The sequence below is a fragment of the Leptonychotes weddellii genome, chromosome 11, assembly GCF_054177405.1.
Source record: "Leptonychotes weddellii isolate Sample4059 chromosome 11, ASM5417740v2, whole genome shotgun sequence".
Classification (NCBI taxonomy): Eukaryota; Metazoa; Chordata; class Mammalia; order Carnivora; family Phocidae; genus Leptonychotes; species Leptonychotes weddellii.
The window spans coordinates 36,402,363-36,426,317 of NC_138379.1; the positions used below are offsets into that span (position 1 = coordinate 36,402,363).

General features: G+C 35.9%; 1 protein-coding gene across 13 annotated transcripts in view; it reads left to right on the top strand.

Moving 5' to 3' along the window:
* Positions 1–23,955, top strand: part of SOX6 (SRY-box transcription factor 6) — a 584,292-nt gene that overhangs the window by 236,634 nt on the left and 323,703 nt on the right. For all 13 annotated transcript variants that reach the window (XM_081798524.1, XM_081798528.1, XM_081798525.1 and 10 more), the window contains one exon: positions 16,497–16,704. In XM_081798524.1, coding sequence (XP_081654650.1) covers positions 16,497–16,704 — 208 coding nt within the window. The remainder of the gene's footprint in view (positions 1–16,496; positions 16,705–23,955) is intronic.

A 23,955-nucleotide genomic window follows, 5' to 3' on the forward strand; every position in this document is an offset into this window, starting at 1 on the left:
GAGAGGGAACCAACTATGCGAAAATTGGGGGAAGACACCCAGCTAGAGTTTATAGTAAGGGCAACAGCCTTTTTGGTAGGTGTATTTGAATAACAGAAAACAACAGAGTGGCTGGAATGGAGTGGGTGAGGGAGAGAATGGTATGAGATGAAATCAAGGAGGCAGGCAGGTGACAGAGACTTTGGGGTATCGTGGGCTACAGTGAGGTGTTTGGACTTTACTTTGAGTGCAAGAGGAAGCCATTGGACGATTTTAAACAAGGGACTAACATGATTTGATTTATGTTTTTTGACTGCTATGCAGCAAACGGGTTGTGGGAGATGACAGGAGAAACAAGGACACCTAGTAGGAAAACTATGGTAGTGGTACCAGTGAGAGTTTGATGCTATGGGGGGAAGAGTGAACAGTTAGTGAGGTTATTCTTTGAGTTCCTATAGATTCTGAAGAAGGCAGGATTCACACAGAAGGTGAGGAGAATATTTTAAGCCATGTGGGCATGAATTTAGTCGTGTGGGCAGAAATTTAGTCAAGAATGAACAGGAAATGAAATTGCTAAGACCAAGGTGGGGGGAGGGAGTAGACTTGCTCCTGGACTGAGAATGGTACCATGTGAGGACAGAAGCTTTTTCCTTAAGGTGGAGTTGTTTGGAGCTTCCCAGCACTGCCTACCATGTGAGGACACAATGAGAGGGTATGAGCCAGGAAGAGTGGAGGGAGGCTCTTACCAGAAGGCAAGCATGCTGGCACCTTGATCTTGGACTTTGAGCCTCTGTAACTGTAAGAAATAAATTTCTGCTGTTTGAAAAAAAAAAAAAAAAGATGGAACTGTTTGCAGGTGACTTCTGGGGTAGGCCATGGCAATGTGGGCAGTGTACCAAGAGTATATCTTATAAGATCCACAAAGTGATGATAAGATTCTAAGTGAGATCTTCTATACACATGTGCATCTGTGCACTTTACATGCATGCTTATATTGATATATAATTTAAGTCAAAATGGGATTATATGCATATGGCTTTTAATTACTAATGTAATTAAGTAAAAATAACCATACTGGACGCTGAGCCCCAGAATATCAGAGTTTATTTTAGAGACCTACTTAAATTCCCCTGAATGAATTTTATTTTTTAGAAAAGTTTCAAAAATATTTTTCACTGTAAATAAAAGCTGCCAATAATGACCTTTGTTGTAGTTGAAAGAAAACAGTAATAGGCATGTTGAGATATTTAATAAGTATTAGGAACAATATTGTCTTGCTTGCAAACAATTTCTCCTTTCTGACGTTTTTGCTTTTAGTCCAAAGAAGTTACTAATCACCTCAGGCGTGTTCCATGTAGTTAACTTTGAGTCATAAAAATTCTGGTGTGAACTTTGTATTGTGACTGGTATTAAAGCTGTTGTCATTATATGATAACATAGTCCAGGAATTTTGAGTGAGGATTTAATCCTTCTCAGCCATGATTTATGTTGTGACAGAATTTTAGAAGATTTCTAATTTGGTAAGCTTTTAAAAGATTTAAAAAACTTGAGTTTTGCCAGTTTTTGGTAAGATTTAGTCATTTAAGACAGTAGGTATCACCCAAATGAAATTTATTTTCTCGCTTTTATTGAGACCGTGCTTTAGAAAGTGTAGTGAAGCCCACTCGTTCACCTGGACCTATTTTATAGTCTTAACACCTAAGGCAAGGCTTATGTGCATCTTTTTGGTACCTACTTGGTCTATGAAGCACTGGAAAAGAACCATAAACTAGCAAGGTTTAGACTTCCTGGAAAATTTAGTTACCACTCCTCTCATTTTAGGATTTTGGAATTCATTCAATTTAAGTAAATTTCAAACCTAAACTTCTGGTAACAAGTGAAAAATGCCCACCTTTATCCCCTGAGTCATGAAACAACGTTCTCCAGGAAGGCTTGTGGGAGATTTCCCATTTCTGTAAATTTGAAACTGTATTTAGCACACAGTAGTCTCTTTTTAAACCTCTCTCAGAAATTTAATGACAGGAATATACTTAGAATTTGAACCAAAAAGTAAAACCATATTTTATTGCATGGTGTGGGTAGTGAAATAGACAACTACTGTTGTCTAGTATTAACACATTGATCATCTTGGTATTTCCGTATTTCCTGGTTATGTGTACTGTTTCATTCCTGCTATTAAAAAAAAATGTAGATCTTGGGGTGCCTGGGTGGCTCAGTTGTTAAGCGTCTGCCTTCGGCTCAGGTCATGATCCTAGGGTCCTGGGATCGAGCCCCGCATCGGGCTTCCTGCTCTGCAGGGAAGCCTGCTTCTCCCTCTCCTACTTCCCCTGCTTGTGTTCCCTCTCTCACTGTGTCTCTCTCTGTTGAATAAATAAATAAAATCTTAAAAAAAAAAGGTAGATCTTTAAAAAACTTCCCCAAATCTGGGTACTTTAAATTAAACAGAATGAATACTGGTATGCTACTTGAAAGTATCTTGATGTTTGTAGAAATTGGAATTATTTTATTATTAACCTTAATGATATAATACACTTTTAAATATACTTTTTAGAAAAGTTTTCTTACCTAGCATATTATCAAAATCTTTATCAAAAGTAGAAACACTAACATGCTTTGGAATAGTTGGCTTTTTTCCCCGTTGGGCAAGAAAGAATCAGGTATGCATGCTGATTAACACACTCCAGTCATTAACATGTGATTATGTGGGCTGCATAGTGAGCACCTGCCAAAATATAAAAATCCAGTACTTTGCTACATCTGTGCAAAGACTTTTTGCGTTTCTTTTGTATTTTGACAGTTCAAGGAAAATCAGGCCCTAGTATCTTTTCTTTTTCAGTGTAATAAAACCGTATATACAGAATGTTTTCAAGGAGATGAGATATGCCATGTTTATTTTTATTTTAATCTTTCAGGCTGTATAAGAGCCAGTGACTGGAGTTTGCAGAGCATTGACTATAACATGAATCTCTTAACAAACTCCATGACTGGCATTCACTTACAATTTACAGCATTCCTTCATGTTCATAAGGATTATCTTTTCTGGGATTCAACCAATATTCCCCTAATTTGCTTCATTTTTATGTGATATCCTTATGCTTCATAAATATTTTATTTTCATTTCTTTCACCAATATGCTGCTGGTGTGCACCTCATAGTGATGCCAGGGCTGTTCCTGTGTTTGATTTTTTCTGTCTACTATCCATATGCAAATATTCCTTCATGACCAAAGTATAGTTTGGGTTCTATAGTATTTCCAACACTTACGAAAGGTCACTTTTAAATAATTATTTAAAATAAGACTTGATTATTAATAGAAAATCTGGGATGACGTAGTCTAGCAGAACAGCTTGATTGAGCCAGGCCTGTTCCAGATAGCTTTATTTCCTTGATGGATTCAGAAGATTTTTGTTTGTTTTTTTAAGGTAGACTTCTTGTCAAATTGGTCAGTATTAATCAATGGAAGCTGATCTCATAATTTTCTGATTAAAGCCCAATAACTTTCTGATTAAAGCAGGACTCCACAGTCTATAGGTGGTTCTGATTAATACACACTTTCTTGCATAGAATTCCTTCTTACTAAGTGGTGATCTGAGTACATCACTATAATGAAATATGATAACTGGAATAATGAAATCTGCACATTCCTGTAAGGCTTTGAAGCAACATGTAGAAAGCAATGTGTATATTATACAGCATGCCGTCTTTTATGTGACTAATTTGAACTCTTCATGATTAGAATGAGATATGAATCTTAAGGTCCTTCTCTATCAGCATGAATAAGATGGTGGTGCCTATGACAGGGAACGTTTTGCTTTGGAAGGAGGAAGATGGGATTGTAGTTTTCACCCCTCCTGCTCTCCTTCTTGTACTAATTTGGAGAGGGTTGCTTTCCATAAAGGCAACTTTAACATAATGAATCATTCGGAGATGACACTGAAAGGGCTCTCTTTGATTATTGAGTCAAATCACCTGCATTAAGCAGGAAAGCACCTACTCTGTTCCTTACGTGAACATATCTAATCTTTCTTGAACACATCTAATGAATGTGCCTCAATTATCTTGATATGCAAATTATCCCACTGTTTGATTGTCCTCTGCAATAAGAAGTTTTCCTTGCTTTCCAAGAGAAATGTAACCTTTAAAAAATTTTTTTTTAAAGATTTTATTTATTTATTTGAGAGAGAGAATGAGATAGAGAGCATGAGAGGGGGGAGGGTCAGAGAGAGAAGCAGACTCCCTGCTGATCAGGAAGCCCGATGTGGGACTCGATTCCAGGACTCCAGGATCATGACCTGAGCCGAAGGCAATCGCTTAACCAACTGAGCCACCCAGGCGCCCAAGAAATGTAACCTTTTAAAAGAAGAACAACTTCAAGCCATTATTGCTTTTGTTAATATAGCTTTCAGTGTGATGACATTTATTTTTTATACTATTAACCTTTTAAGTATTATTTTGGTATTACTGCATTCCCATGACCTCTAGGCATTATTTTTCTACGTGATGCAAATTGAGTTCAATAATATATCTCTGTGTAAACCGCATCCTCGAATCCAAAGTATAAATTAGAAACCTTTGCTAATAAAATTTTACAATCAGGTAAAAATTAGAAATGAATATTTATGCATTTCATTTATCTTCTTTATATTTCATTAACATCCTAGAAAATGGGAAACCTTATTTAATAAAATGATTGGGAATTATTTTGTAAACTTTTGCTTTCATTATAATTTAACTCTGATTTATTTTCACTGCTGTGTACTGAGTGTACCTAGAATACAATATTCTCAAGTTCATCAAACTTCTGGGAAGAAATGTGCCCTCATTTAAGCATAGATAGATTATGGTGGTATATAGAAGAGATTCATTTACCTTGGGACCCACAAAATGAGCTTTATTTTATTTTTTTTGGCAATTACTGTTACTTAGGAATTTTTTTGGTTAGCTTTAGTAGTAAATTAGTAGCTTTTTACATAAAGACTGTGTTAGCCAGGATTAAGCTAATGTTATCCATGAACAAATTGGAGTAAATTTTTGCTCTTGAATTCAGAGTTAATATGTGGCCTTCAGCTGTATTAATTATTTTGTTCCTGGTATGCTTCTACCAAAGATACCTCTCTCATTTTTTGTTTTGTTTTGTTCTTATACTGATATATTTTGTATGTGAAGTTGATTATGGTTTATTTATTTAGCTTTTTGAAGCTGACAGTAAGGTTAGAATTTAGTTGTCCTTTTGGCTGACGTTCTCTTGGATCCATGAGGAATGACACAGTAGAGCAAGGAATGAATCCGAATCTCAGGTTTTGGGTATTTGGAAGTTAGAGAGAAAAATATAAATTCATACCTTCCCTCCCTACCCATCCACCTCTCCTCCTCACCCGGCCCCGAGAAGAGAAAAATCATGGACTTTATGATTTTACTGAGCCATCAATTCAAGATTGTGTGCTGCCTTCAGGTAGAGAAATGCACAGCTTGCACACTGGGGGCACCTGAGATGGAGTCCCACATCTGGCTCTGCTCTGGGCATGGAGCTTGCTTGAGATTCTCTCTCTTCCTCTCCCTCTGCCCCTCCTCCCCCTACTGTGTGGGCACATGCTCTCTCTCTCTCTCTCTCAAAAAAAATGAAGATCTGTGAGATAGAAAGTGCTTACTCTGAGCTCTTTTTAATGTGACCCCAGTCTCATCATTTTTAGATAGACAACCAAGATATAGTTAATTATCATACCAATATTTGTTTCTGGGGGCTTAATTACCATCCCATCACCTTTTCCTAGTGAATCCCAATTACCTTAACTTTTTCCTAAAAGTTTTAAATCCCATTTTTTCCTAGAGCTATCCTAATACCCTTGAATGATGGTAGACCCCTTTCCCCTCCAATGACCCCAGTTTCTGTCTTGAGTTAGGGACAGGTTTCCCAGAAGCTGGATTAAATTGCATTTCAACAGACTACTTGTGTCATACTACCAGCCCTCCTCTTCCCTGTTCATTCTGAGCTAGTGTCCAAAACAGGTCCCTGGTGCCTTGACTGTCCTAGTTTCAAGGCTATTTACCTGTTTTTGGTACGGGTTAGGGAGGTTTTTAAGTTCACCTCCTTTGCTTCTGCTTCATAATTCTGACATCTGGGTTTGTCCACTATTTCAAAGTGCTCTTCATTATTCCTCATTTGGATGATAGTTATGCAAAATGGGTTCCTGGTGAGCTGACTGATACCTGGATCCAGTGATGTGTATCTAATTTAAGCATCCACCATAGCCTTCAGTTCATTGAAAGCACACTAGCTGCTTTGCTGATTATATATAAAAAATACACAGTTATTTTCATAAGTGCACTGGTATCTCTCAAATGGGGAAGAAGAGAAAACAACCGTAAAGGAGGAGAGCATGAAGGTAATAGACTTGACACTAGAGTAAGTAGTTATCTCATAAGAAAAGCTCTATGGAATCATTTGAGACTCTCCATGCATAGAAAGTTGCTCTGTAAGAACTTGTCCAATTATACTTCTCCAACTTCTGCATAATCACACCCCTTATTCCCCAATGCCTCAAATTGTAAAAAGCAAACAAATAAACAAAAAATTCTTGATTTAGTGGAAATGTTTTCCCTGAGGTTATTTAGAGGAAGCATAATTTAGAGGAAAGGATGTTGCCTCATAGAAGGCCTATGTTTATCTCTGTCACTAATTTGCTGTATGACCTTAGGGAAGTCACTTTATATCTTTGGACTTCAATTTCCTCATCTCAAAAAATGAAAAATCTGAACTGTAATCACCAAGTCTCTTGCTACTTTTAACTTTCTTGGTTTCAAAGTTAAAATTGTCTTAGCCCAATTCAACCTAGCCTGGTAGTGTTGTTCAAGTTGAATATCATATGGTAGTTTGAATACTAATGAATTGCCAGATGAAAGTTAACTGTCTAAAGTTGGCAGGCACAGAAATCAGCTAATAGCTGGACCTTGATAGAATGTTGTTCCATGTGTTGGTAAATTCACCATCAGGCCTGCCTGCCTTAAAGGTCTTCTTACCATTCTGTTACCAAAAAGTCATAAAATACTCTCATCTCTGAGAAGTTAGTTAGTTAACTTGCCTGGGTAATATGGGAGGTAGGTGGAAAAGCTGTGATTTACCTACAAAATCTGGCCCAGGGAGCCTGCATTTTCTTAACTATTATACCATCTTTTTCTGCACAGGGATTCAAGTACTAGATAGGATTAAGCAATTGGATTTTTAAGGACCTTTGAATCTTGAGATTTTGATTTTATTTGTGAGGCTGATAGTGTATAGATGTGGCAAAGCTTTTCTATGTGCTTGTCTTGACAGGTTTGGAGACTTTAATATTTTTTTCTGTATTTTACTTCCATTTATTAAATATGGTGATGAGGACATTTTAAAAACTTACTATTGTAATTTTTTTTCCTTTGAATCAAAATAACACTTTAAAAACAATAGCTTTCATTTCTTAGACTTTAGGAATCACGACACTTTAGCACATATTGGTAATTAATTTATATTTTGACACATCATGAATAAATTTATTGTTATTGAACAGTATAATAATAGTGCAAAGTGGCATGATGTTGTTCCAATTTTGAGAATGCTATATAAATCTAACATATTCTACCAAGTATCAGTTTTAATAAAAGAGAAAAAGAATAAAACTTTGTTTTACTATTAGACTTAATGATACTTTTATCAGGAATAATCTGTTGTTAATTGGAACCAAATTCAGTATTTTCATTTATGTAAGCTTCTTTAAACCAATGCTTTTCCTTAAAATATGTCACATTAGAGAAAAACATACTTTTTCCTCTGAGAAAGAATCTATGAATGTCAGCAATTTAGTTTTCAGCATATTAAAAAGGTTAGATTTCCTTTGTTAGCAAGAAGTAATTGGAACCTAGATTAGGTAAAGCTTTATCTGTCAGTCACCCGATAATACTGAAGTAGTATGCGTCTTATACGGCACTGTTGGCAGGTAGTTTTTGGCCCATCAAAAGAGTTGTTTGAAGTGGGGAATCAGAAAAAGCAGTACATATCTAGCACTTATATAAAATATAGCTTAATATAATATGTTACAATACATGTATATATGTAATTCGTGTGATATAACTTGAATGCTTAACAGAAACTTGAAATATATAAAATGCAGTACATACAGAAGGAGGGGTGTGGAGCCATCTGTTCTGGCAGAGAAGATTGATCACTGACATGGCTGAGTTGCTAGTACACAGTGATTTAAAACGAACAAAACCAACTTTTAGTTGGTTTTATTATTGTTTTTAATTTCTTTACAGACATCGCATCCCATTAATTCCCTTCAGTTAAAGACTACTAGGAACACACCTGTAGTTGAACAAATTTTGTTTATGACACATTACAGTAGGGAGAACACACACCACGGAGAACCATCGAATGACTCAGTAAGAAAGTATTCAAAAGAACATTTTTAAGGATTTGGGCTTTGTTTGAGTGATTTGGGATAGGGTTTAAGGAAATGGAAGCTTGCTATAGATTGGGGGCTGTCAGAAATCAGGGAAAAACCTATAATTTGGTATCCCAATAAATCTTATCTAGAGGGAGGGTAGACTAGAATGAGGATAAAGCTGTAATTGGAAAGGCAGTATAACTAAAATGGAAAACAAAAGCAAAAACAAAATGACAGCACACAATGCAGTAAGAGTGAACACATTTAAATCAGTCTCGCTAATGGGTGAAAGAAAGGGGAAGAGAGGGTAATATTCTGTCCCGGAATCTATGTTGGGCAGCAGGTAGGGAAGCTGATTCATGTAGCTGCTTAGAGAGGCCATTTCCCAGTCATTTCTCCCAGCAGCAATGACTTCTACCTGTATATGGGTTTCAACTCTATTATGTAGGGCAAGATTCCATTCCTGACCTATGGTCTCTGCTTGTCTCAGTTCCTGACACCTTATCTGACTTTTGCAACCCCAGCCTACAGCTCTCCTCTGCTTGCAGTTATGACTACCCGTTCATATTCCTGGTCAAGGTGCAGTTGGCAACTCAGACGAATTAGAGCAATAGTGTACTGTAGCTGCTCCAGGACAGGATGGAGATAATCCATATGCAGTTAGGTTAAGTGGGAATTGATAGTAAGTATCCCTAGAAAAAGCTAGTTTTAAACGCTAAGGTTACTGGGGTTTTGTGAGGGGTGAGATCTTGATGGAATTAGTTTGGGATGATTTTATAAAGGAGGTGATTTTTGAGCACTGATATTGAAGAGAGTAATGTCATTTAGTATTTATTATTATACTTAGATGAACAAGAATAAATAAAAAACCTTAAAAATGGTCATCATGACTGGATTTTCAGAATTAAAAATTGAAACACAAGGCAATTGAACAAAGGACGTTTGAAATTTAATAATGAGGAGTTACCATGTGTTGAGTACTTAGGTGATAGACACTGTCCTAAGCGCTTTATATAGTATTCATTTCTTACAGCAACTATTTGAGGATATAGTTGTAACTCCACCCTGTAGAAAGGCAGGGTCTAAGTCCCACGCTCTTGACTATGTGCAAGCCTTGGTGACTTACTAGTGAATAGATTTCACTGACAGTTGTATGCGCCACTCCCCAGACTAGGTTAGAAATAGTGATACAACTTTCATCTGGCTCTTTCTGGGGGCATGCACTTTGGAGACCTGAACTGCCATGTAAGAAGTTCAAGTAGTCTGAAGCTAAAATCCTGGAGAGAAAAGATCATGTGAAGAGATCATATAGAGATAGAAGAAGATGTCCAAGAAACCCCAGCTTCCAGCCCCAGACTCTTGACATGTTTGCATTTGTGAATAAACAAGCCTTTGAGATGACGCCAACCTTAGCCACTGACTTACTGGCAACCTCACAGGAGACCTGAGACAGAACCACCCAGACCAGATTCTCCCGAATTCCTGATTCACAGAAACCAGTAAAGATAAATGATTATAGTTGTTTTAAGAACTGTTTTAGGTGATTTTTATATAAGAGATAACCAATACAAGGTACTTCTTGGTAACTCTTGGAATTCCTGTCTCAAAATAGGTAAAGTTCCTCTCTGGCAATGCAAGGTAACAAAAAGATTTAGAAGGTAGGTGTTATTGGAATCATGGCAACTTTTCCTGTTGAGAGCGATTTTATTATAGCCCTGTGGAATGGGAAAAGCACTGGATTTGAAGTCAGAAAACCCACATTTGGATTTTAAACTAGTTCTGCCAGTTCTACCTGTGTGACATGAGGGAAGCTGCATAACCTTCTGTTACTTTTGTTCTTGCTGAAAACGAAGATACAGAACTTTGGTATTCAGTTCTTGGCAACACATCTTAAGAAACAACATCTAGAAGCTGGAGTGAATCAGAGGAGAAAGACGAAGGATCAGGAAGCCATGTCAAATGGGAAATGGGTGTAGAAACTGGAGGAGTGTCCCCTAGAAAAGAACTATTAATTCAATCCCTCCCTTCAGATATTTGAATAACTCTAACATGGAAGAGGAAATAGATGGATTTTGTGTATCTTTCGAGGGCAAGTGGGAAACAGTGGGTGATAATGATAAGGATCTAGATTTCAGCTGATGCAAGGATTCCTTTTGAAATAATTCAATTTATTAGAAAATATTATTTGAGAGCTGTCTGCTGCAGAAATGCCAAGGAAAGAAAGCTTGGTTATTTTTTCTGGGTTCAATACAGGGAGATTATAATACACTAAGTTTCTAGACATCTTCAAGAGGGCCAAATATTTTTCTCTTAAATTCTATTTTATATTTCCTTCAAGTATCTCTTTATAAAATTATTTTTGTTTTTCTTTATTACATAAACAGTGTGTTCATCAATGATAAATTAGAAAGCATAAAGTAAAAGGAAATAAAAATTATCAATAATCTCATCACCATTTAGAAATCACTATAAATATTTTGGTATATATCTTCCCAGTTTTTGGTTTGTTTTGTAGCCACATTTACCCTTATACACACATGCAGCAAAGTTGAATTCATGTACTAAATGATACAATATATCCCTTTTCCCATTTAATACGTCTATCTTTGTAAATGGATTATTTTTACAACATCTTTTTGGTATTCATATTCAAACTTGACAGCAATATTTATTTTCTGTTTAAAAGTAGTATTCATAATAGAACATTTGCAAAATATGGATGACTTCAAAAAAGAAAATTAGAACTACCTATTATCCCAACACTCAGAGGACCATTAACGTTTTGTTGGACATTCTGGTGTCTTTTCTTGTGTACATAATTTTTTCTAAAAAAAAGTACATTGCTGTTTCTCACTAACACACTTTTTACCAAAAATACATTATGAATATTCCCACGTGTCACTACATTTTCTGTACAAATATGATTTTCAATAATTTCAAATTATTCTACCCTCTGGATGACACCCTAGTGCCCTCAGAATGATCCCTAAAATTGGACATGTAAGTTGCCTGTAATTGTCCATCATTATAAACAACTCTATTTTCAACATAAATAATATTGTTTTTAATGGCTATGTGGTATTCCATTGTGTAGCTATATCATCTTTTATTAAATGAATCCTTTATTTTTTTAATATTTCAGTTCTCAATATTTTGCTTAAATAAGCAATCCTGCCACTATTAGAACAAATCTTTACTCTTAGCCTTATTTTTTAAGTTATTTTTGACATATTTGGTGAGTAGTTGTTTCAAGTTCAGCAGCTGATGATGTACTTAACATTTTGTTGGGTGCTCTGGGGGGTATGTAGAAGAAACATGAGACATGGCCCCAATCCTTCAAGTGTTAAAATTTAGTTGCAAATATGACTAATACATGCAAAATAATAATGAATAATTTATTCTAGTATATTATTAAGTGCCAAGTTGTGTGGTTCTGATTAAGTGCTTCAATGTATAGTTCAGGGGGTAGGAGGATAGTGAGGCCCAGTATAGTCAGGCAGGACTTCAAGGATGAAATGCAATTTGATCTGAGCTTTGAGGAGGGGTTGAGTGAATAGTCAAAAAGAATGTAGGACATTCTAGAGGAAAGGAGCATGAAGTACAAAAGCTCAAAAATTTGCATGTGTTTGATATATTCACAGTACCACGAGAAGGCGATTTAAGTCTAACGTTTTTCTGTTGCCACTGCTGAGCAATCTGTTTTGAATTACAACCTCTGAAAGATCTGGGCAATATTTATTTTAAAATGTTTTTCCAGTTTTATTGAGATATAATTGACAAATAACATTGTATTGAAGTGTAGAACGTAATTATTTGACACACGTACGTATTGTGAAATGATGACCACAGTAAGTTTAGTTGACATCCATCACCTCACATACGTTTTGTCTTTAATATTTACTTTTCTATCCCCTTCAAACATGGAAACATCTTAATTAAATGTTTTTAATTTGTGAAAATTGCTTGTGTTTCCTAGAAACTTTGCCTAATGACTATTTTTTTGTACTACTGTGTGCTTTTTCAGGCACCTGCATATCATTTTGTATTGTATTTAATTGATTTCCAGCAAAAAGCTCTTTAGATAATCTGAACCAATGTTGCTTTAGTTCTTGTATTGGGACTGGGATCCTTTTAAATAATATTTCAAAAATTATCTTCACTGTTAGGTTTGGTGGTGCCACTGAGGTTGGGGTTGAGAGAAAACAAATTTATAGTAAATTGCCTCTGAATGAACTAATGCTAACTCAGTCCCCATATGCTCTGCATGTTGTGATGTTCATTTGTTTAGTCATGTTGTACAGTGGTCGTTTTCACAAGAAAGAACAAAAGAAGAAAAGTAATCTCCTTTATGTTATTTTTTTAAAATTAAAACTAACCAGCCTTCTTAAAAATTTTCTTAATTATATCCATATTGTAGCATTTAGGCAAAGCATTTATTTCATTGCTTTCATAGGGATCAGTGTTTCTTAAAGTGGGATGCATCAGAATGAAAGGACCTATACATTGGAATCACTTGGGATGTTTATCAAACTCCATATTCCTGGGCCCCCACCCTTGGGGGGTATAGAGGGAGGTGAGGGAATCTGCATTTTAACATATTTGCTAGGGAATTGTAAACATTGAAGTTTGAGAACCACTGCTTTAGGGAAATACTGTCTCAAATCTCCCCACAGCTATGCAGCAGTGACATGCATCAAGACATGACAGATATCATCATTGGGCATCTTTCCTCAAACTGGTATTTCATAGGACTTGTTTCATTTTTAGGAAATTCCATAATAAGTTGAACTTTTTTCCCTTAAGAAAACTTAAGGGAAAACTTAAAATTGCCTAGTTCCTTAAAAAAAGATCCTTTGACAAGTTTCTTTTTCTAATTTGGTATTACTGTCTTTTATCCAACAGTATTGTCTTTGTTGTAAGTGTTTGGCCTTAAGTACCCCTTTACACAGATGAATTGCTATAGGCCTCCATTCATGAGAGGCCATTATTCCTTAAGTTTTAGAAAGTTAAAAAGTGAGGGCCAGAAATGGTAAAATTTGCACCTTTCCGTTGTTCCTGAGAATGGTATAAGATGACTTAGATGACTTACGCCATCGATGATCTTATCCACTGCCTAAGTTGGTGCCTGTCATGTTCAATACCACATATTGCAAGTAGTTCTTGTCACTTCTTTGGACAAATCATGACTTTTCAGCTTCTTGCTCTCTGCTTCTTGGAAGTGTTGAGCCACTTTGCACAGATTATGGGACTGAGAACAGTGTGGGTCATTGGTGTGGGAACCCATGGTGATTGTCTGTGATGTAGGATGGCAGTGGGCTACATTCCCCTAAGTTAAAAAAAACAAAACAAAACCAAAGAAAGCAGTCTATCTCACAAATGACATGAGTAAATAAAACTGTTTAAAATTAGACCTGACAGAAAAAAATGGTACCGTATGAAGCCTAAATGCTCTGAGGACAACTTAAAGTTGTTCCTCAGGCAGGAGAGCCACTCCTAATGTCTTTCTATTTCAATTTAGGAGTGATGGCGAAGACCTTTTTAGTATGTTCAATGGTGGCTCATTTGTAGGTAGCCCTCTTCCACATGACTGTTTTGACTTGGCCTTTAATCTCTTAGGTTGAGTCAGAGTTTTTTTGTTTTTGTTTTTGATTTATAGGCTATGATATGAGACTAGTTTGCACTTGAAATGAAAGTGATGGAAGCATGATTGATCCAATGGTGATACTGGTTCAAAAAAGTCTAGGTCAGATTTCTGATAAGGACGTTACTAAGAGATCAAAACGGCTTTGGAAAACACATTTCTGAGTTTTTTCTTTTTTTTTTTTTTTAAAGATTATTTATTTATTTATTTGAAAGAGAGGGAATGAAAGAGAGAGAGAGAGAGAGCATGAGTGGGGGGGCAGAGGGAGAGGTAGAAGCAGACTCCCCGCTGAGCAGGAAGCCCAATGCAGGGCTCCATCCCAGGACTCTGAGATCTTGACCTGAGCCAAAGGCAGACGCTTAACTGACTGAGCCACCTGGGTGCCCCCATTTCTGAGTTTTCATTTGCACAAAGCAGAGAATGAACTGACCATCCCAAGAAGTCATGTATTAACCATGACTGGTATCTAAAAGAAGGGGTTCCTCTGCATTACTCAATAGAGTTATTGTAAACATTAAATGAAATAAAACATCTTTCCTAGATCTAGGAGCAAGGTAAAGAGGAACTCTCTTTTCTGTCCTACTCCATTTATTTTATCCTTTTCAATTTATTTCAGTACACAAATGTAATGAGCATCTGTTCTGTGCTAAGCATTGTGCTAGTACTGGGAATAAAAAAAAAGACTGATTTGGCTTACTATATTTTTTAACAGCTTTATTGAGATATAGTACACATACCACACGATTTACCCATTTAATGTATACAGTTCAATGGTTTTTAGTATATACTCAGGCTTCACAGTATTCAATTTACTTTAAGAGTCATAACATTTTTTACTAAACAATTCCTTAGGTCCAGAGGGAAAGAGAACTGCCTTGGTTCCATCCTTAGATCTGCTCCTTCCATCAGAATAATGGTACCCACCACTTCTTAAATACCATCTCGTAAGAGCTCAGTCCTGTGCCTAGTGCTTTACAAATGTTATCTCATAATATGCTCCCAACAGCCCTGAAAACAAGTTTTATTTAATCTTCTACAGTGACAAAAATACTAATTGCCTAGCATTTATCGGGTACAGTTATCTTGAAACCTATACTTGTCTGGGCTCCATTTTTCTTTTCTCCCCCTTTCCCACCGGTTATTACCGTAACTTTTGCCTCCTATTTCTTCCTCTAGTTCTTGAAGCTTGCTGGGCTTCTTTGTGAAGGGGGAGAGAGATATAGGAGCAGTTAAGATGTTCATGTTTCTGATGAGAATCACAAAGGCCAGATGCTTTTTTTATTTCATATGATTTTTTTTTAAAGATTTTATTTATTTATTTGACAGAGAGAGACACAGTGAGAGAGGGAACACAAGCAGGGGGAGTGGGAGAGGGAGAAGCAGGCTTCCTGCTGAGCAGGGAGCCCGATGCGGGGCTCGATCCCAGGACCCTGGGACCATGACCCGAGCCGAAGGCAGACGCTTAACCGACTGAGCCACCCAGGCGCCCCTCATATGATGTTTTATTGGGCAAGAGAATACTCATGCCCAGACAGATGAGGTGAATGAATGTAAGATTACTGATGGGCTGTAGCTAAATAACAGTTGCTTCCAACCCTCAGTTCTGATTTAGAGAGCTGTAAAAACATTTTCTTCCTATAAACTTTTAGGTGCTTACTATTTTCAATCTCAGTTTTGCATTTTTTCCTCACAGATGGATCTAACCCTCTTACCAGTTAGCTACCTTCTCTGTATGGTGAAGTAATTCTTGTGCAAATGTCTCTGTAACAGACTTGTCCTTTTAAAAACAATCAATCAAACAAACATAAAAACAAAACCACTTTTAAATGTGTGTGACTATGTGTTAAAGTGTAAGTGGTAAAGATAAGGAATAGAAAGAGGTTTTTGTAACTTTGAAAGATGTATGGCTAGGGAAAAAAATGATTCTCCTCAAACCCCAGGACACAAAAATGTTCAGGTTGGTGAACTTTCTGGCACTGATTTAGATATTTTATATATTTTCTGTTGAATAATTAACATTAGATATTGAAGCTAATTTCTCTATTTCTAAATTCAAGGATAATGTTACTGTGATGTACATATATTTTAGGCTGTGGGAAGAGCATTTAACAAAAGTGCCAATTAAAAGAAAAACTTTGCCAATCTTAATAATTGAATCCAAACTATTTTAAATGAAGGTTGTAAATGAGTAAGAAGTCAAAGTGTCCATTTTAAAATTAAGGGTTTGAAACACTTAGGTTGGTTTCTAATTAAAAAAAAATACATAGTTTTAATCTTCAATTTCAGGAGAGTGTTTTAAATAATTGCTTCTTTAATGTTTAGTATTTTTAAAGCAGAGATGGTTCATATTTTTTGTCCATCTAAGCCTCCTATGCTGTTATTCTGAGTTTGGGATTTTTCTCCAATGGTATGCAAAGAAACAAACGTTCTAATGGTTTTATTTTATTTTGTTTTTCTAGGAGTCAGAGAATAATAAGTTATGTTCCCTGTATTCCTTCCGAAATACCTCTACCTCACCACATAAGCCTGACGAAGGGAGTCGGGACCGCGAGATAATGAGCAGTGTTACTTTTGGAACCCCAGAACGCCGCAAAGGGAGCCTTGCCGATGTGGTGGACACACTGAAACAGAAGAAGCTTGAGGAAATGACTCGGACTGAACAAGAGGGTATGTGTGGACTTAACTGTTGGGCTTTATTCTTTCAAAGATTCCAGGCCTTTAAAAAAACTGAGTGGGATTTCAAGGGCCAAAGCAGTGCATAATTGGCACTAGCTAGGAAAAAGTTATTCAGAGGTTACCATGGTGATGGCCGATTGTGATCCATTGAGAGTATTAAGCAGATAGCTCCATTTTTCTAAAACTTTGTGCATTTTATTTTGTTCTTATGATAACAAATCAAGGTTTTGAACAGACTGCAAGCTTTACCCTGGAAAAAGGTGTAGTATGGGAACTTTTGCAGCTGCAACTTTGTTTTTCATTTTTTCTCCCTTATTTCCTTTTGATGGATAGTGTTTTATTATGAAAAGATCAACTGTTTAAAAAGAAAAGAAAATCAAACAAAAATAAGAACAAAACTAATTTATTTCTCCGTATTTTTTATAAATATTACAAATTTATAAATATTATCCTTTTACCTCCAAATGTTGTAGAATTGAGATTTGAGGTTTCTAATTTGTCAAAGCTAAATGCTCAAGAGGGAAGTACTGTGACACATGACATCTATTGTGTCATCCCACATCCACCTCCTCTATGCTCTCAAGAGATGTTCTTAGGTTCACTTAGGTTCACCTATGTCCTAAAAAACATGAAAGAAGACTCTAATAATATTTTTAAATTAAATAAATCAAGTCTAAGTGATTGCTGTACTATGTATGTTCTTTCGTTCTTTATGTGCAGATTTTAGACTTTGAAATGTAGGGTAGTTAGTGGTTCTGGATTTATTGCTAACACTGTAAGTTAAATTTAGAGTTCTGTGGCACAGTAGAGAAATGGGGATATACGGGAATTTTTCATGTAACTTAATTTTATTCCTATAAGGGCTTAAAAGTTTAAAAGTTTCAAATTAATTTCTGTGGATGTGTCCATCACATCAGCACAAAAGGAAGTTTCTAAAATGTATCACACACCTCCCTGACTTACCAACCAGATGATATGGCACAAAAATGTAAATATTTTTTGATGACACAGGGTCATGGTGCAGTAGACTATGAACTCCAATACCTGTCTAATAGTTAAGTGACCCTGGGTAAGTTCTTCAGTTTCCCTGAGCCACAAAATTTAAAATTTGGTGTGGCACTAATACTTGACTGGGTAACTCAAACATTTTGAGAATTAACTATAATAATGAATGTATAAGTCTCATATGAGCAGTAAACTACATAAATTTGGGGTACTGTGATGATTATCATATTATAAATGTCAATTATTTTATCAGGCTATAATGTAATGATGCCCCCAGAGATCATAGAGATAATTAGGACTATTTGGCTTTATGGTATTTCTCTGCAATTATGAGACTTTTGAGTTCTTGTGTCTGCTTGATATAGGTATCTTTTGGTGCATACGTATGTGTGTGTCTATGTGTCTGTGTGTATGTGTGTATGTTGGGTTCTCTTCCTTCAATATCACATTGCAGGCTGTTACTTTTTGCATTGTTGAGAATAATTTCTAATTTGTTTCTTTTTCATTTATAAATTATGAAAATAGATGATCACAACCCCTGGACGATAAGTAAAATATAAACATATATGTCTGGGTGAGTTGCTGAGAGATTCTGGGTAATATACAAGATCTTTTGTTTGTGGACTTCTGGCTGCTCAGACACTTTATTTTCCCCTGCTTGGATATGTTCTAGAATAAATGAAGCTGTCAGATCAATAATCTGAATAAGTGATATTGCTAGATTATTTTAATTATGATTTACCAAAAAGATGGTTTAGTTCTATAAGAAAGTGGTTTTCAAAATTCTTTAGAGAGCTCTTTAATGCAAAAATAAAGAAACTGATTTGTGGTGATTTTTTTTTTCCAGTGTGAACTCCTAGGGAGTTTAAAATAATTTTTCTCTTGCAAGTCATGGTTAGTTTTCTGTTCTTCCTCTTTATTATTTTGTGTTAAAGATTTGATACAAGAGAGGCACTTGCAAGATGAGACTTCTCATTTAAGAGTACTTTATCACTATATTCCTACTATCAAATAATGTTTTTATGTACTTCACTGAACTTTGTTTTCTATAGTATATATACTTTAGGCATCAGAATTTCAGGCTTTTTTTAGTGTGTATTAATGTATATAATATATTAAGTATAAATAAGAAGTGATAAAAGTATGCTCATCAAACTTACAGATTCTACAAATCTAGGAGGAACACTGAATAAAATGTATGAAAGAAACAAAACTCAAAAGGTTTTGACAAACTGAAAATATGAACTTAAAACTAACCCATCACGATTAAATTTAATAGATCTTATTGTTAAGTCCAGAAATTGTGACCAAAGCTCCTAGCTGCACAAATAATTACTGAAGGAAATTCAAATAGCAGACACATGAATTAAAAAAAAAAAAGCTTATGAGTTTTAAGAAAGTACACTGGGGTCAGCATGATGAATATTGCCAAATATTTGGTAGTGTTGTCTCAGTCGGCATTACTAGAATTACAGTACGTAGCATTCAAAAGTTGGTAGTCCCATTGAACTCCCTGCTCAATACAATGCATCTGAATTATGGTGTTGAGTTGAGAATTACCGCACTTTAAGAGGGACTAAAAAACATTGGGATAGTCTCAGAGGAGAGCAGTTGACATGATAACAGACATACAATTATATAATAAGAGGAGGAATGGTTGAAGGAACTAGTAATATTAATCCCAGAGAAAATAGATGAAGGATGACATGATGGTTGTCTTTACAGTAAAGTCATGTGGAGGAAGGATTGGGTTTATTCTATGTAGTTCCATAGGGATTGAATGAAGATCAGTGACAAGAAGTTGCAAGGAACCAGATTATCATTTATAACAAAATTAACTGTGTAACAGTTGTACCTGTCCATGTATGGAATAATCTTCTTTGGAAGATAATAAATTGTCCTTGGAGGTGTGTGGCAATCTTTATTGCCATTTTAATAGGGCTAGGGGACAGAAGATTGGTCTTTTTCTAATACCAAAGCTCTATGAATTTTTATGAACAATATGCTTATACAATATTTCATAGTTCATCATATATGTTTTTTTTAATAGCCCTAACCAAGAACTACATAGCATTATGATTATTTTTCTACAAGTTTTCTTTTTATTTTGCAAGGTGGTAGTAGAACCGAGGGATTCTTACCATTTTTTTTTTGGCCATGGATTTCCTTGCTAGTCGGTGAAGCCTACAGGTTATTTCTTAGTTTAAATGCACAAAGTAAAATCCATGGAATTACAGAGAAAATGAGTTACATTAAAATATTAAATAATTCTAAAATTTTGTGATATGTTAGAAAATGCTACTTTACTAATGCATCAAACAACAAGATCTAATGAAGGGACTCAATATCAAAATTTTAAAGTAATGATAAACATAAAAGATATTTTGAGATATCACTAACCTGTACAGTGTGATATAAAAATATACTGTAATTCTATTGGGTGCAGTATCACAGATACTATGAATATTTTCTGGTTTGTTGCCTGCATCCACAATTTAAGGAAATGCAAATTTTCAATTAGAGGTTAGTGAAAAAGAATTTTTCCATCCAGGTTCACCATCCAAGGCCCCCTGAATCCTGTAGATGGACTCTTGGGGTCTGTGGACCCTAGGTTTAGAACCCCTATGCTACATAATATGGGGCACCTGTAATGAATAAAATAGTCTCTAACTTTAAAGAGTTCATGTTCTCGTAAGAGGTATAGGATATATAAAAAATGAACTCTAATTCAATGTCTAATCTATGATAGGTTCTGTGAGAGTCATATAGATTAAATGTTATAGGAGTTTACAGGATAGATTGCACTGGCCTAGGAAGCCATGGAAAGGTTCTAAAGGGAAATGGGTCTTAACTGGTCTTGGAGAATGAAGGATTTGGATAAGCAGAAATGGAGGGGGAGGGACATTTCAGGCAGAAGGAACAGGCAGAGTCCTTTAAAATAGCCAAGAGTTCATGTTCTAATTTAAAGTATGTGACGATGCATATGGGATATAAGACTGAAGAGGTCGGTTGTGTTCAGATCACTGAGGCCCTTTAAATTAAAATTCTTGGCTAAGGAGTTTGCACTTTAGATTGAAGACTGTGGAAGAAGCATTGACTAATTTTCAGCACAACATGGTGATGGATTTAGAGCTATCCTTCAGGAAGTTAATCTGGCAGCACTGTGTAGGATGTATGGGAACAGGAGAGACACTGAGGAAATTGTTTCAGGCTAGAGATAATGAGGGCCTAAACTAAGGTGGCAGAAATGAGAAAGGAGGAAGGGGTGCATATGGAAAATATATTAGGAGACAGAATTGTTAGGAGTTGACATTTAAGCAAGGAGACCAGGGGAGAGGAATGGTTCACATGTTGCTCAGAGCTTTTAAACTTTGGGTGAGTAGCAGGGTGGTAATACAATTAATAATAATAATTTTTTAAAAAGTAGAGGAACATGTTTTGGAGTTGGGAGCCATGAAGATTTCTATTTTCTATTTTGAATTTGATTCCTAATTATCTGCTCAGAGCAATACTACAGAACAGTATAATGGGATTTCTGACTCTATAAAACTATATCTCAGGTCTAAGGAGGTATAATAGCTTCACCAATATTTGCTTGGCTTTGACCCTTTAAAGCCCCAGGTCCCTATCCTCATGTGGGACAGCTCTTATCCCATGGGACATATACGAGCTTTCAAATGCATTACTCCCCTCTCTCTCACCTCTATTTCCTGGTTTGAAGGCCATACCTCATGAATGACAAGCCTGTGTGATTGACATAATAAATGACTTTTCCTGAGTCATTCTTGTCCTGGAGAATGTTTTGACTCTATCAGAGTAAATACCTTCCCCCTCACTTCCCCTCATATACAGGAACTGATCTATAAAAAGTTTATTTATTATGGTCTATTTTAAAACAATATCTACATGATTAAAAAAACCTCTCCACATAGCATTAGGGAAGTTATTCTCTTACAGGCAGATCCTTTCATCAGCCAAATAATTGTACAGTGTTTTATCTGCCATCCCTCAAGAAATTTCTTCAGAGCAGTGATTTGACTGGATTGCTGAAACACTGATGAACAAAGGTGTTCTGTCTGAAGTGCCTCCTCTGAAAGTGAGATTTGTGGGAAAATAGACAAGGTTTCTGTTGTAAATTTAACGTTGATTTTTTGGTCATAGGTAGGTAGGAAGATAGATGATAGAGAGATAGATAGATGCATGGATAGATGGATAGAACGAATATCAGAATCTACCTTTTAAAGTACTGTTGATATTGGTGGGTAGAATATGCAGAAAGACTGATTATAGGTTCAGGTTAAAATGCTTCCAAGATAAAAATCCTTCAGCTGTGATTAAATGATGAATTTTAGTTATCCTTGTATCACCCATCTTGTTGCCAGTGTAGCTGGGCTCTAACATAAGCGACAGTTGTCAGAAAATGAATACTTTAAAAAGGACTTCTATATCTAAATACATATATTTAATCAGAGAGTCCTTTGGCTTCTGAAAATAAGTTGTCTAATGAGAATTTCATTTGAGCAGCTGCGACTGAGGAGGTCAACAGGCATTGCCTAGGAGAATATGGCCCAGCTGGTTAAATCTGGTTGTTGTCGTGATTTAAATGGTCAAGTGCTGCTTGTAATCCAGGACCGTCTGTTTGTAAAGGGAAGAGTGAGTGCTTCAGCATAATGTACAGCTGTTTTAATCTCTCTTTAATAATAGTGCTTCAGCCACTATCATGTCTTGTGTATCATACTACTAAGTATATGATCCTAGGCCGAGTGAACTGCTTTGGGTCAGGTTCTGGAGGCATGTGAGCTTGCAGGGAAAGGGATACAATTATATAAACCTCAACTCTCTGACAAAATAACAGCTTCTTTCTCACTTTTTTGCTCTTTTAAAAGATGTATTCTTTAGGTAATAATTATTGTGATCAAGAGGGAGTGATAAGGCTTATAGTTAGATAGAAATATTTGAACGAGTGAACTCTGGTAGGGACCATGAACTTAATGGAAAGTATGCAGGGTTCAGGTACAGTTGTATAGCATATACATTGGACAGAAATTAGAATATTTGTCCAGTGGAATTGTGTGCCACAAGTTATTGTGATAATGAAAGTATGTGGTTTCATTTGACTGTGTATGTGGAGAAAGGGCAGGAGCATTTGAGCTCTGGATTCCTGGTGGGATAGGCTTTCCAATGGATTATGCAGCTGTTACCCCACACAAGAATGAACACGTGTTTATGTGTGTATCTGACAGATTATTATCACTATTCACATCTCTAAATAATAATTTGGATTTTTACATATATTTTTACTGAATTATATTTAGTTAGCATATATGTTGGTATGTATTGCTTATCTGATAGCTTTTGCTGTACTAAAGGAGGAAGGTGGTGTAGTTTAAATGACGGGGAAACTCAGTTTTGAAAGTCATGTTTCTGAGTGAGCTAGATTTGTGTTTGACCATAAATTCTATCATTTGGAGTGGTGGTATAGCCTCCTGATTAAGAATGTGGGCTCTGGAGCTAGACTGGCTGTGTTTGAAACTCAGTTCAGCATTTGCCGTATGGGTGACATAGGGCACCTCTCTGTGCCTCAGTTTTCTCAATCAAAAACTGGATATAATTATAGTGCTAGTATAAGGATCAAGATTCATTTAATGCAACTGAAGCATTTAGAGCATTACCAGTGTGTAGTAAGTGCTCAATAGAGGTAGCCAACATTATTTTCTAGCTGTATGACCTTGAACAAATTACTTAGTCCTTTTGTGCTTCAGTTCCCTCACCTGTAAAACCGGATGAATGATACCTACTTTGCAGGGTTGTGTGAGGATTTCACATATTAACTATATAAAACACATAGCTTCTATAATTATAATTATTATTACTGTTGCTATTATAATTGCTGTTACTGTTATTATTTGAAGAAACATTTTTAAAGAGAAATATTACAGGAATCTCATCTTTTGCCACAGACAGAATCATAGGAAATGTCCCATGGTGTTAGGGGATTTAGATTTGGCAGCAAGGACGTTCCTGTTTTCTGAAAGAGCAATTCAGTTTAACTCTCCTTTCAGGCTTTTTGGAAAAGCTGATACTAAAGTTTCCCCACTGGAAGCCAATCTTCCCTGCTGAGAAATATGTGGAATATGATGTTGTCAGTGAGAGAGGTTGGTAAAGCCTTGGATGAGGTTTTCAGAGAGTACCCAGTTAAGAGCAATGTGTTCCTGTTAGAGGAAAAAAAAAATCTAT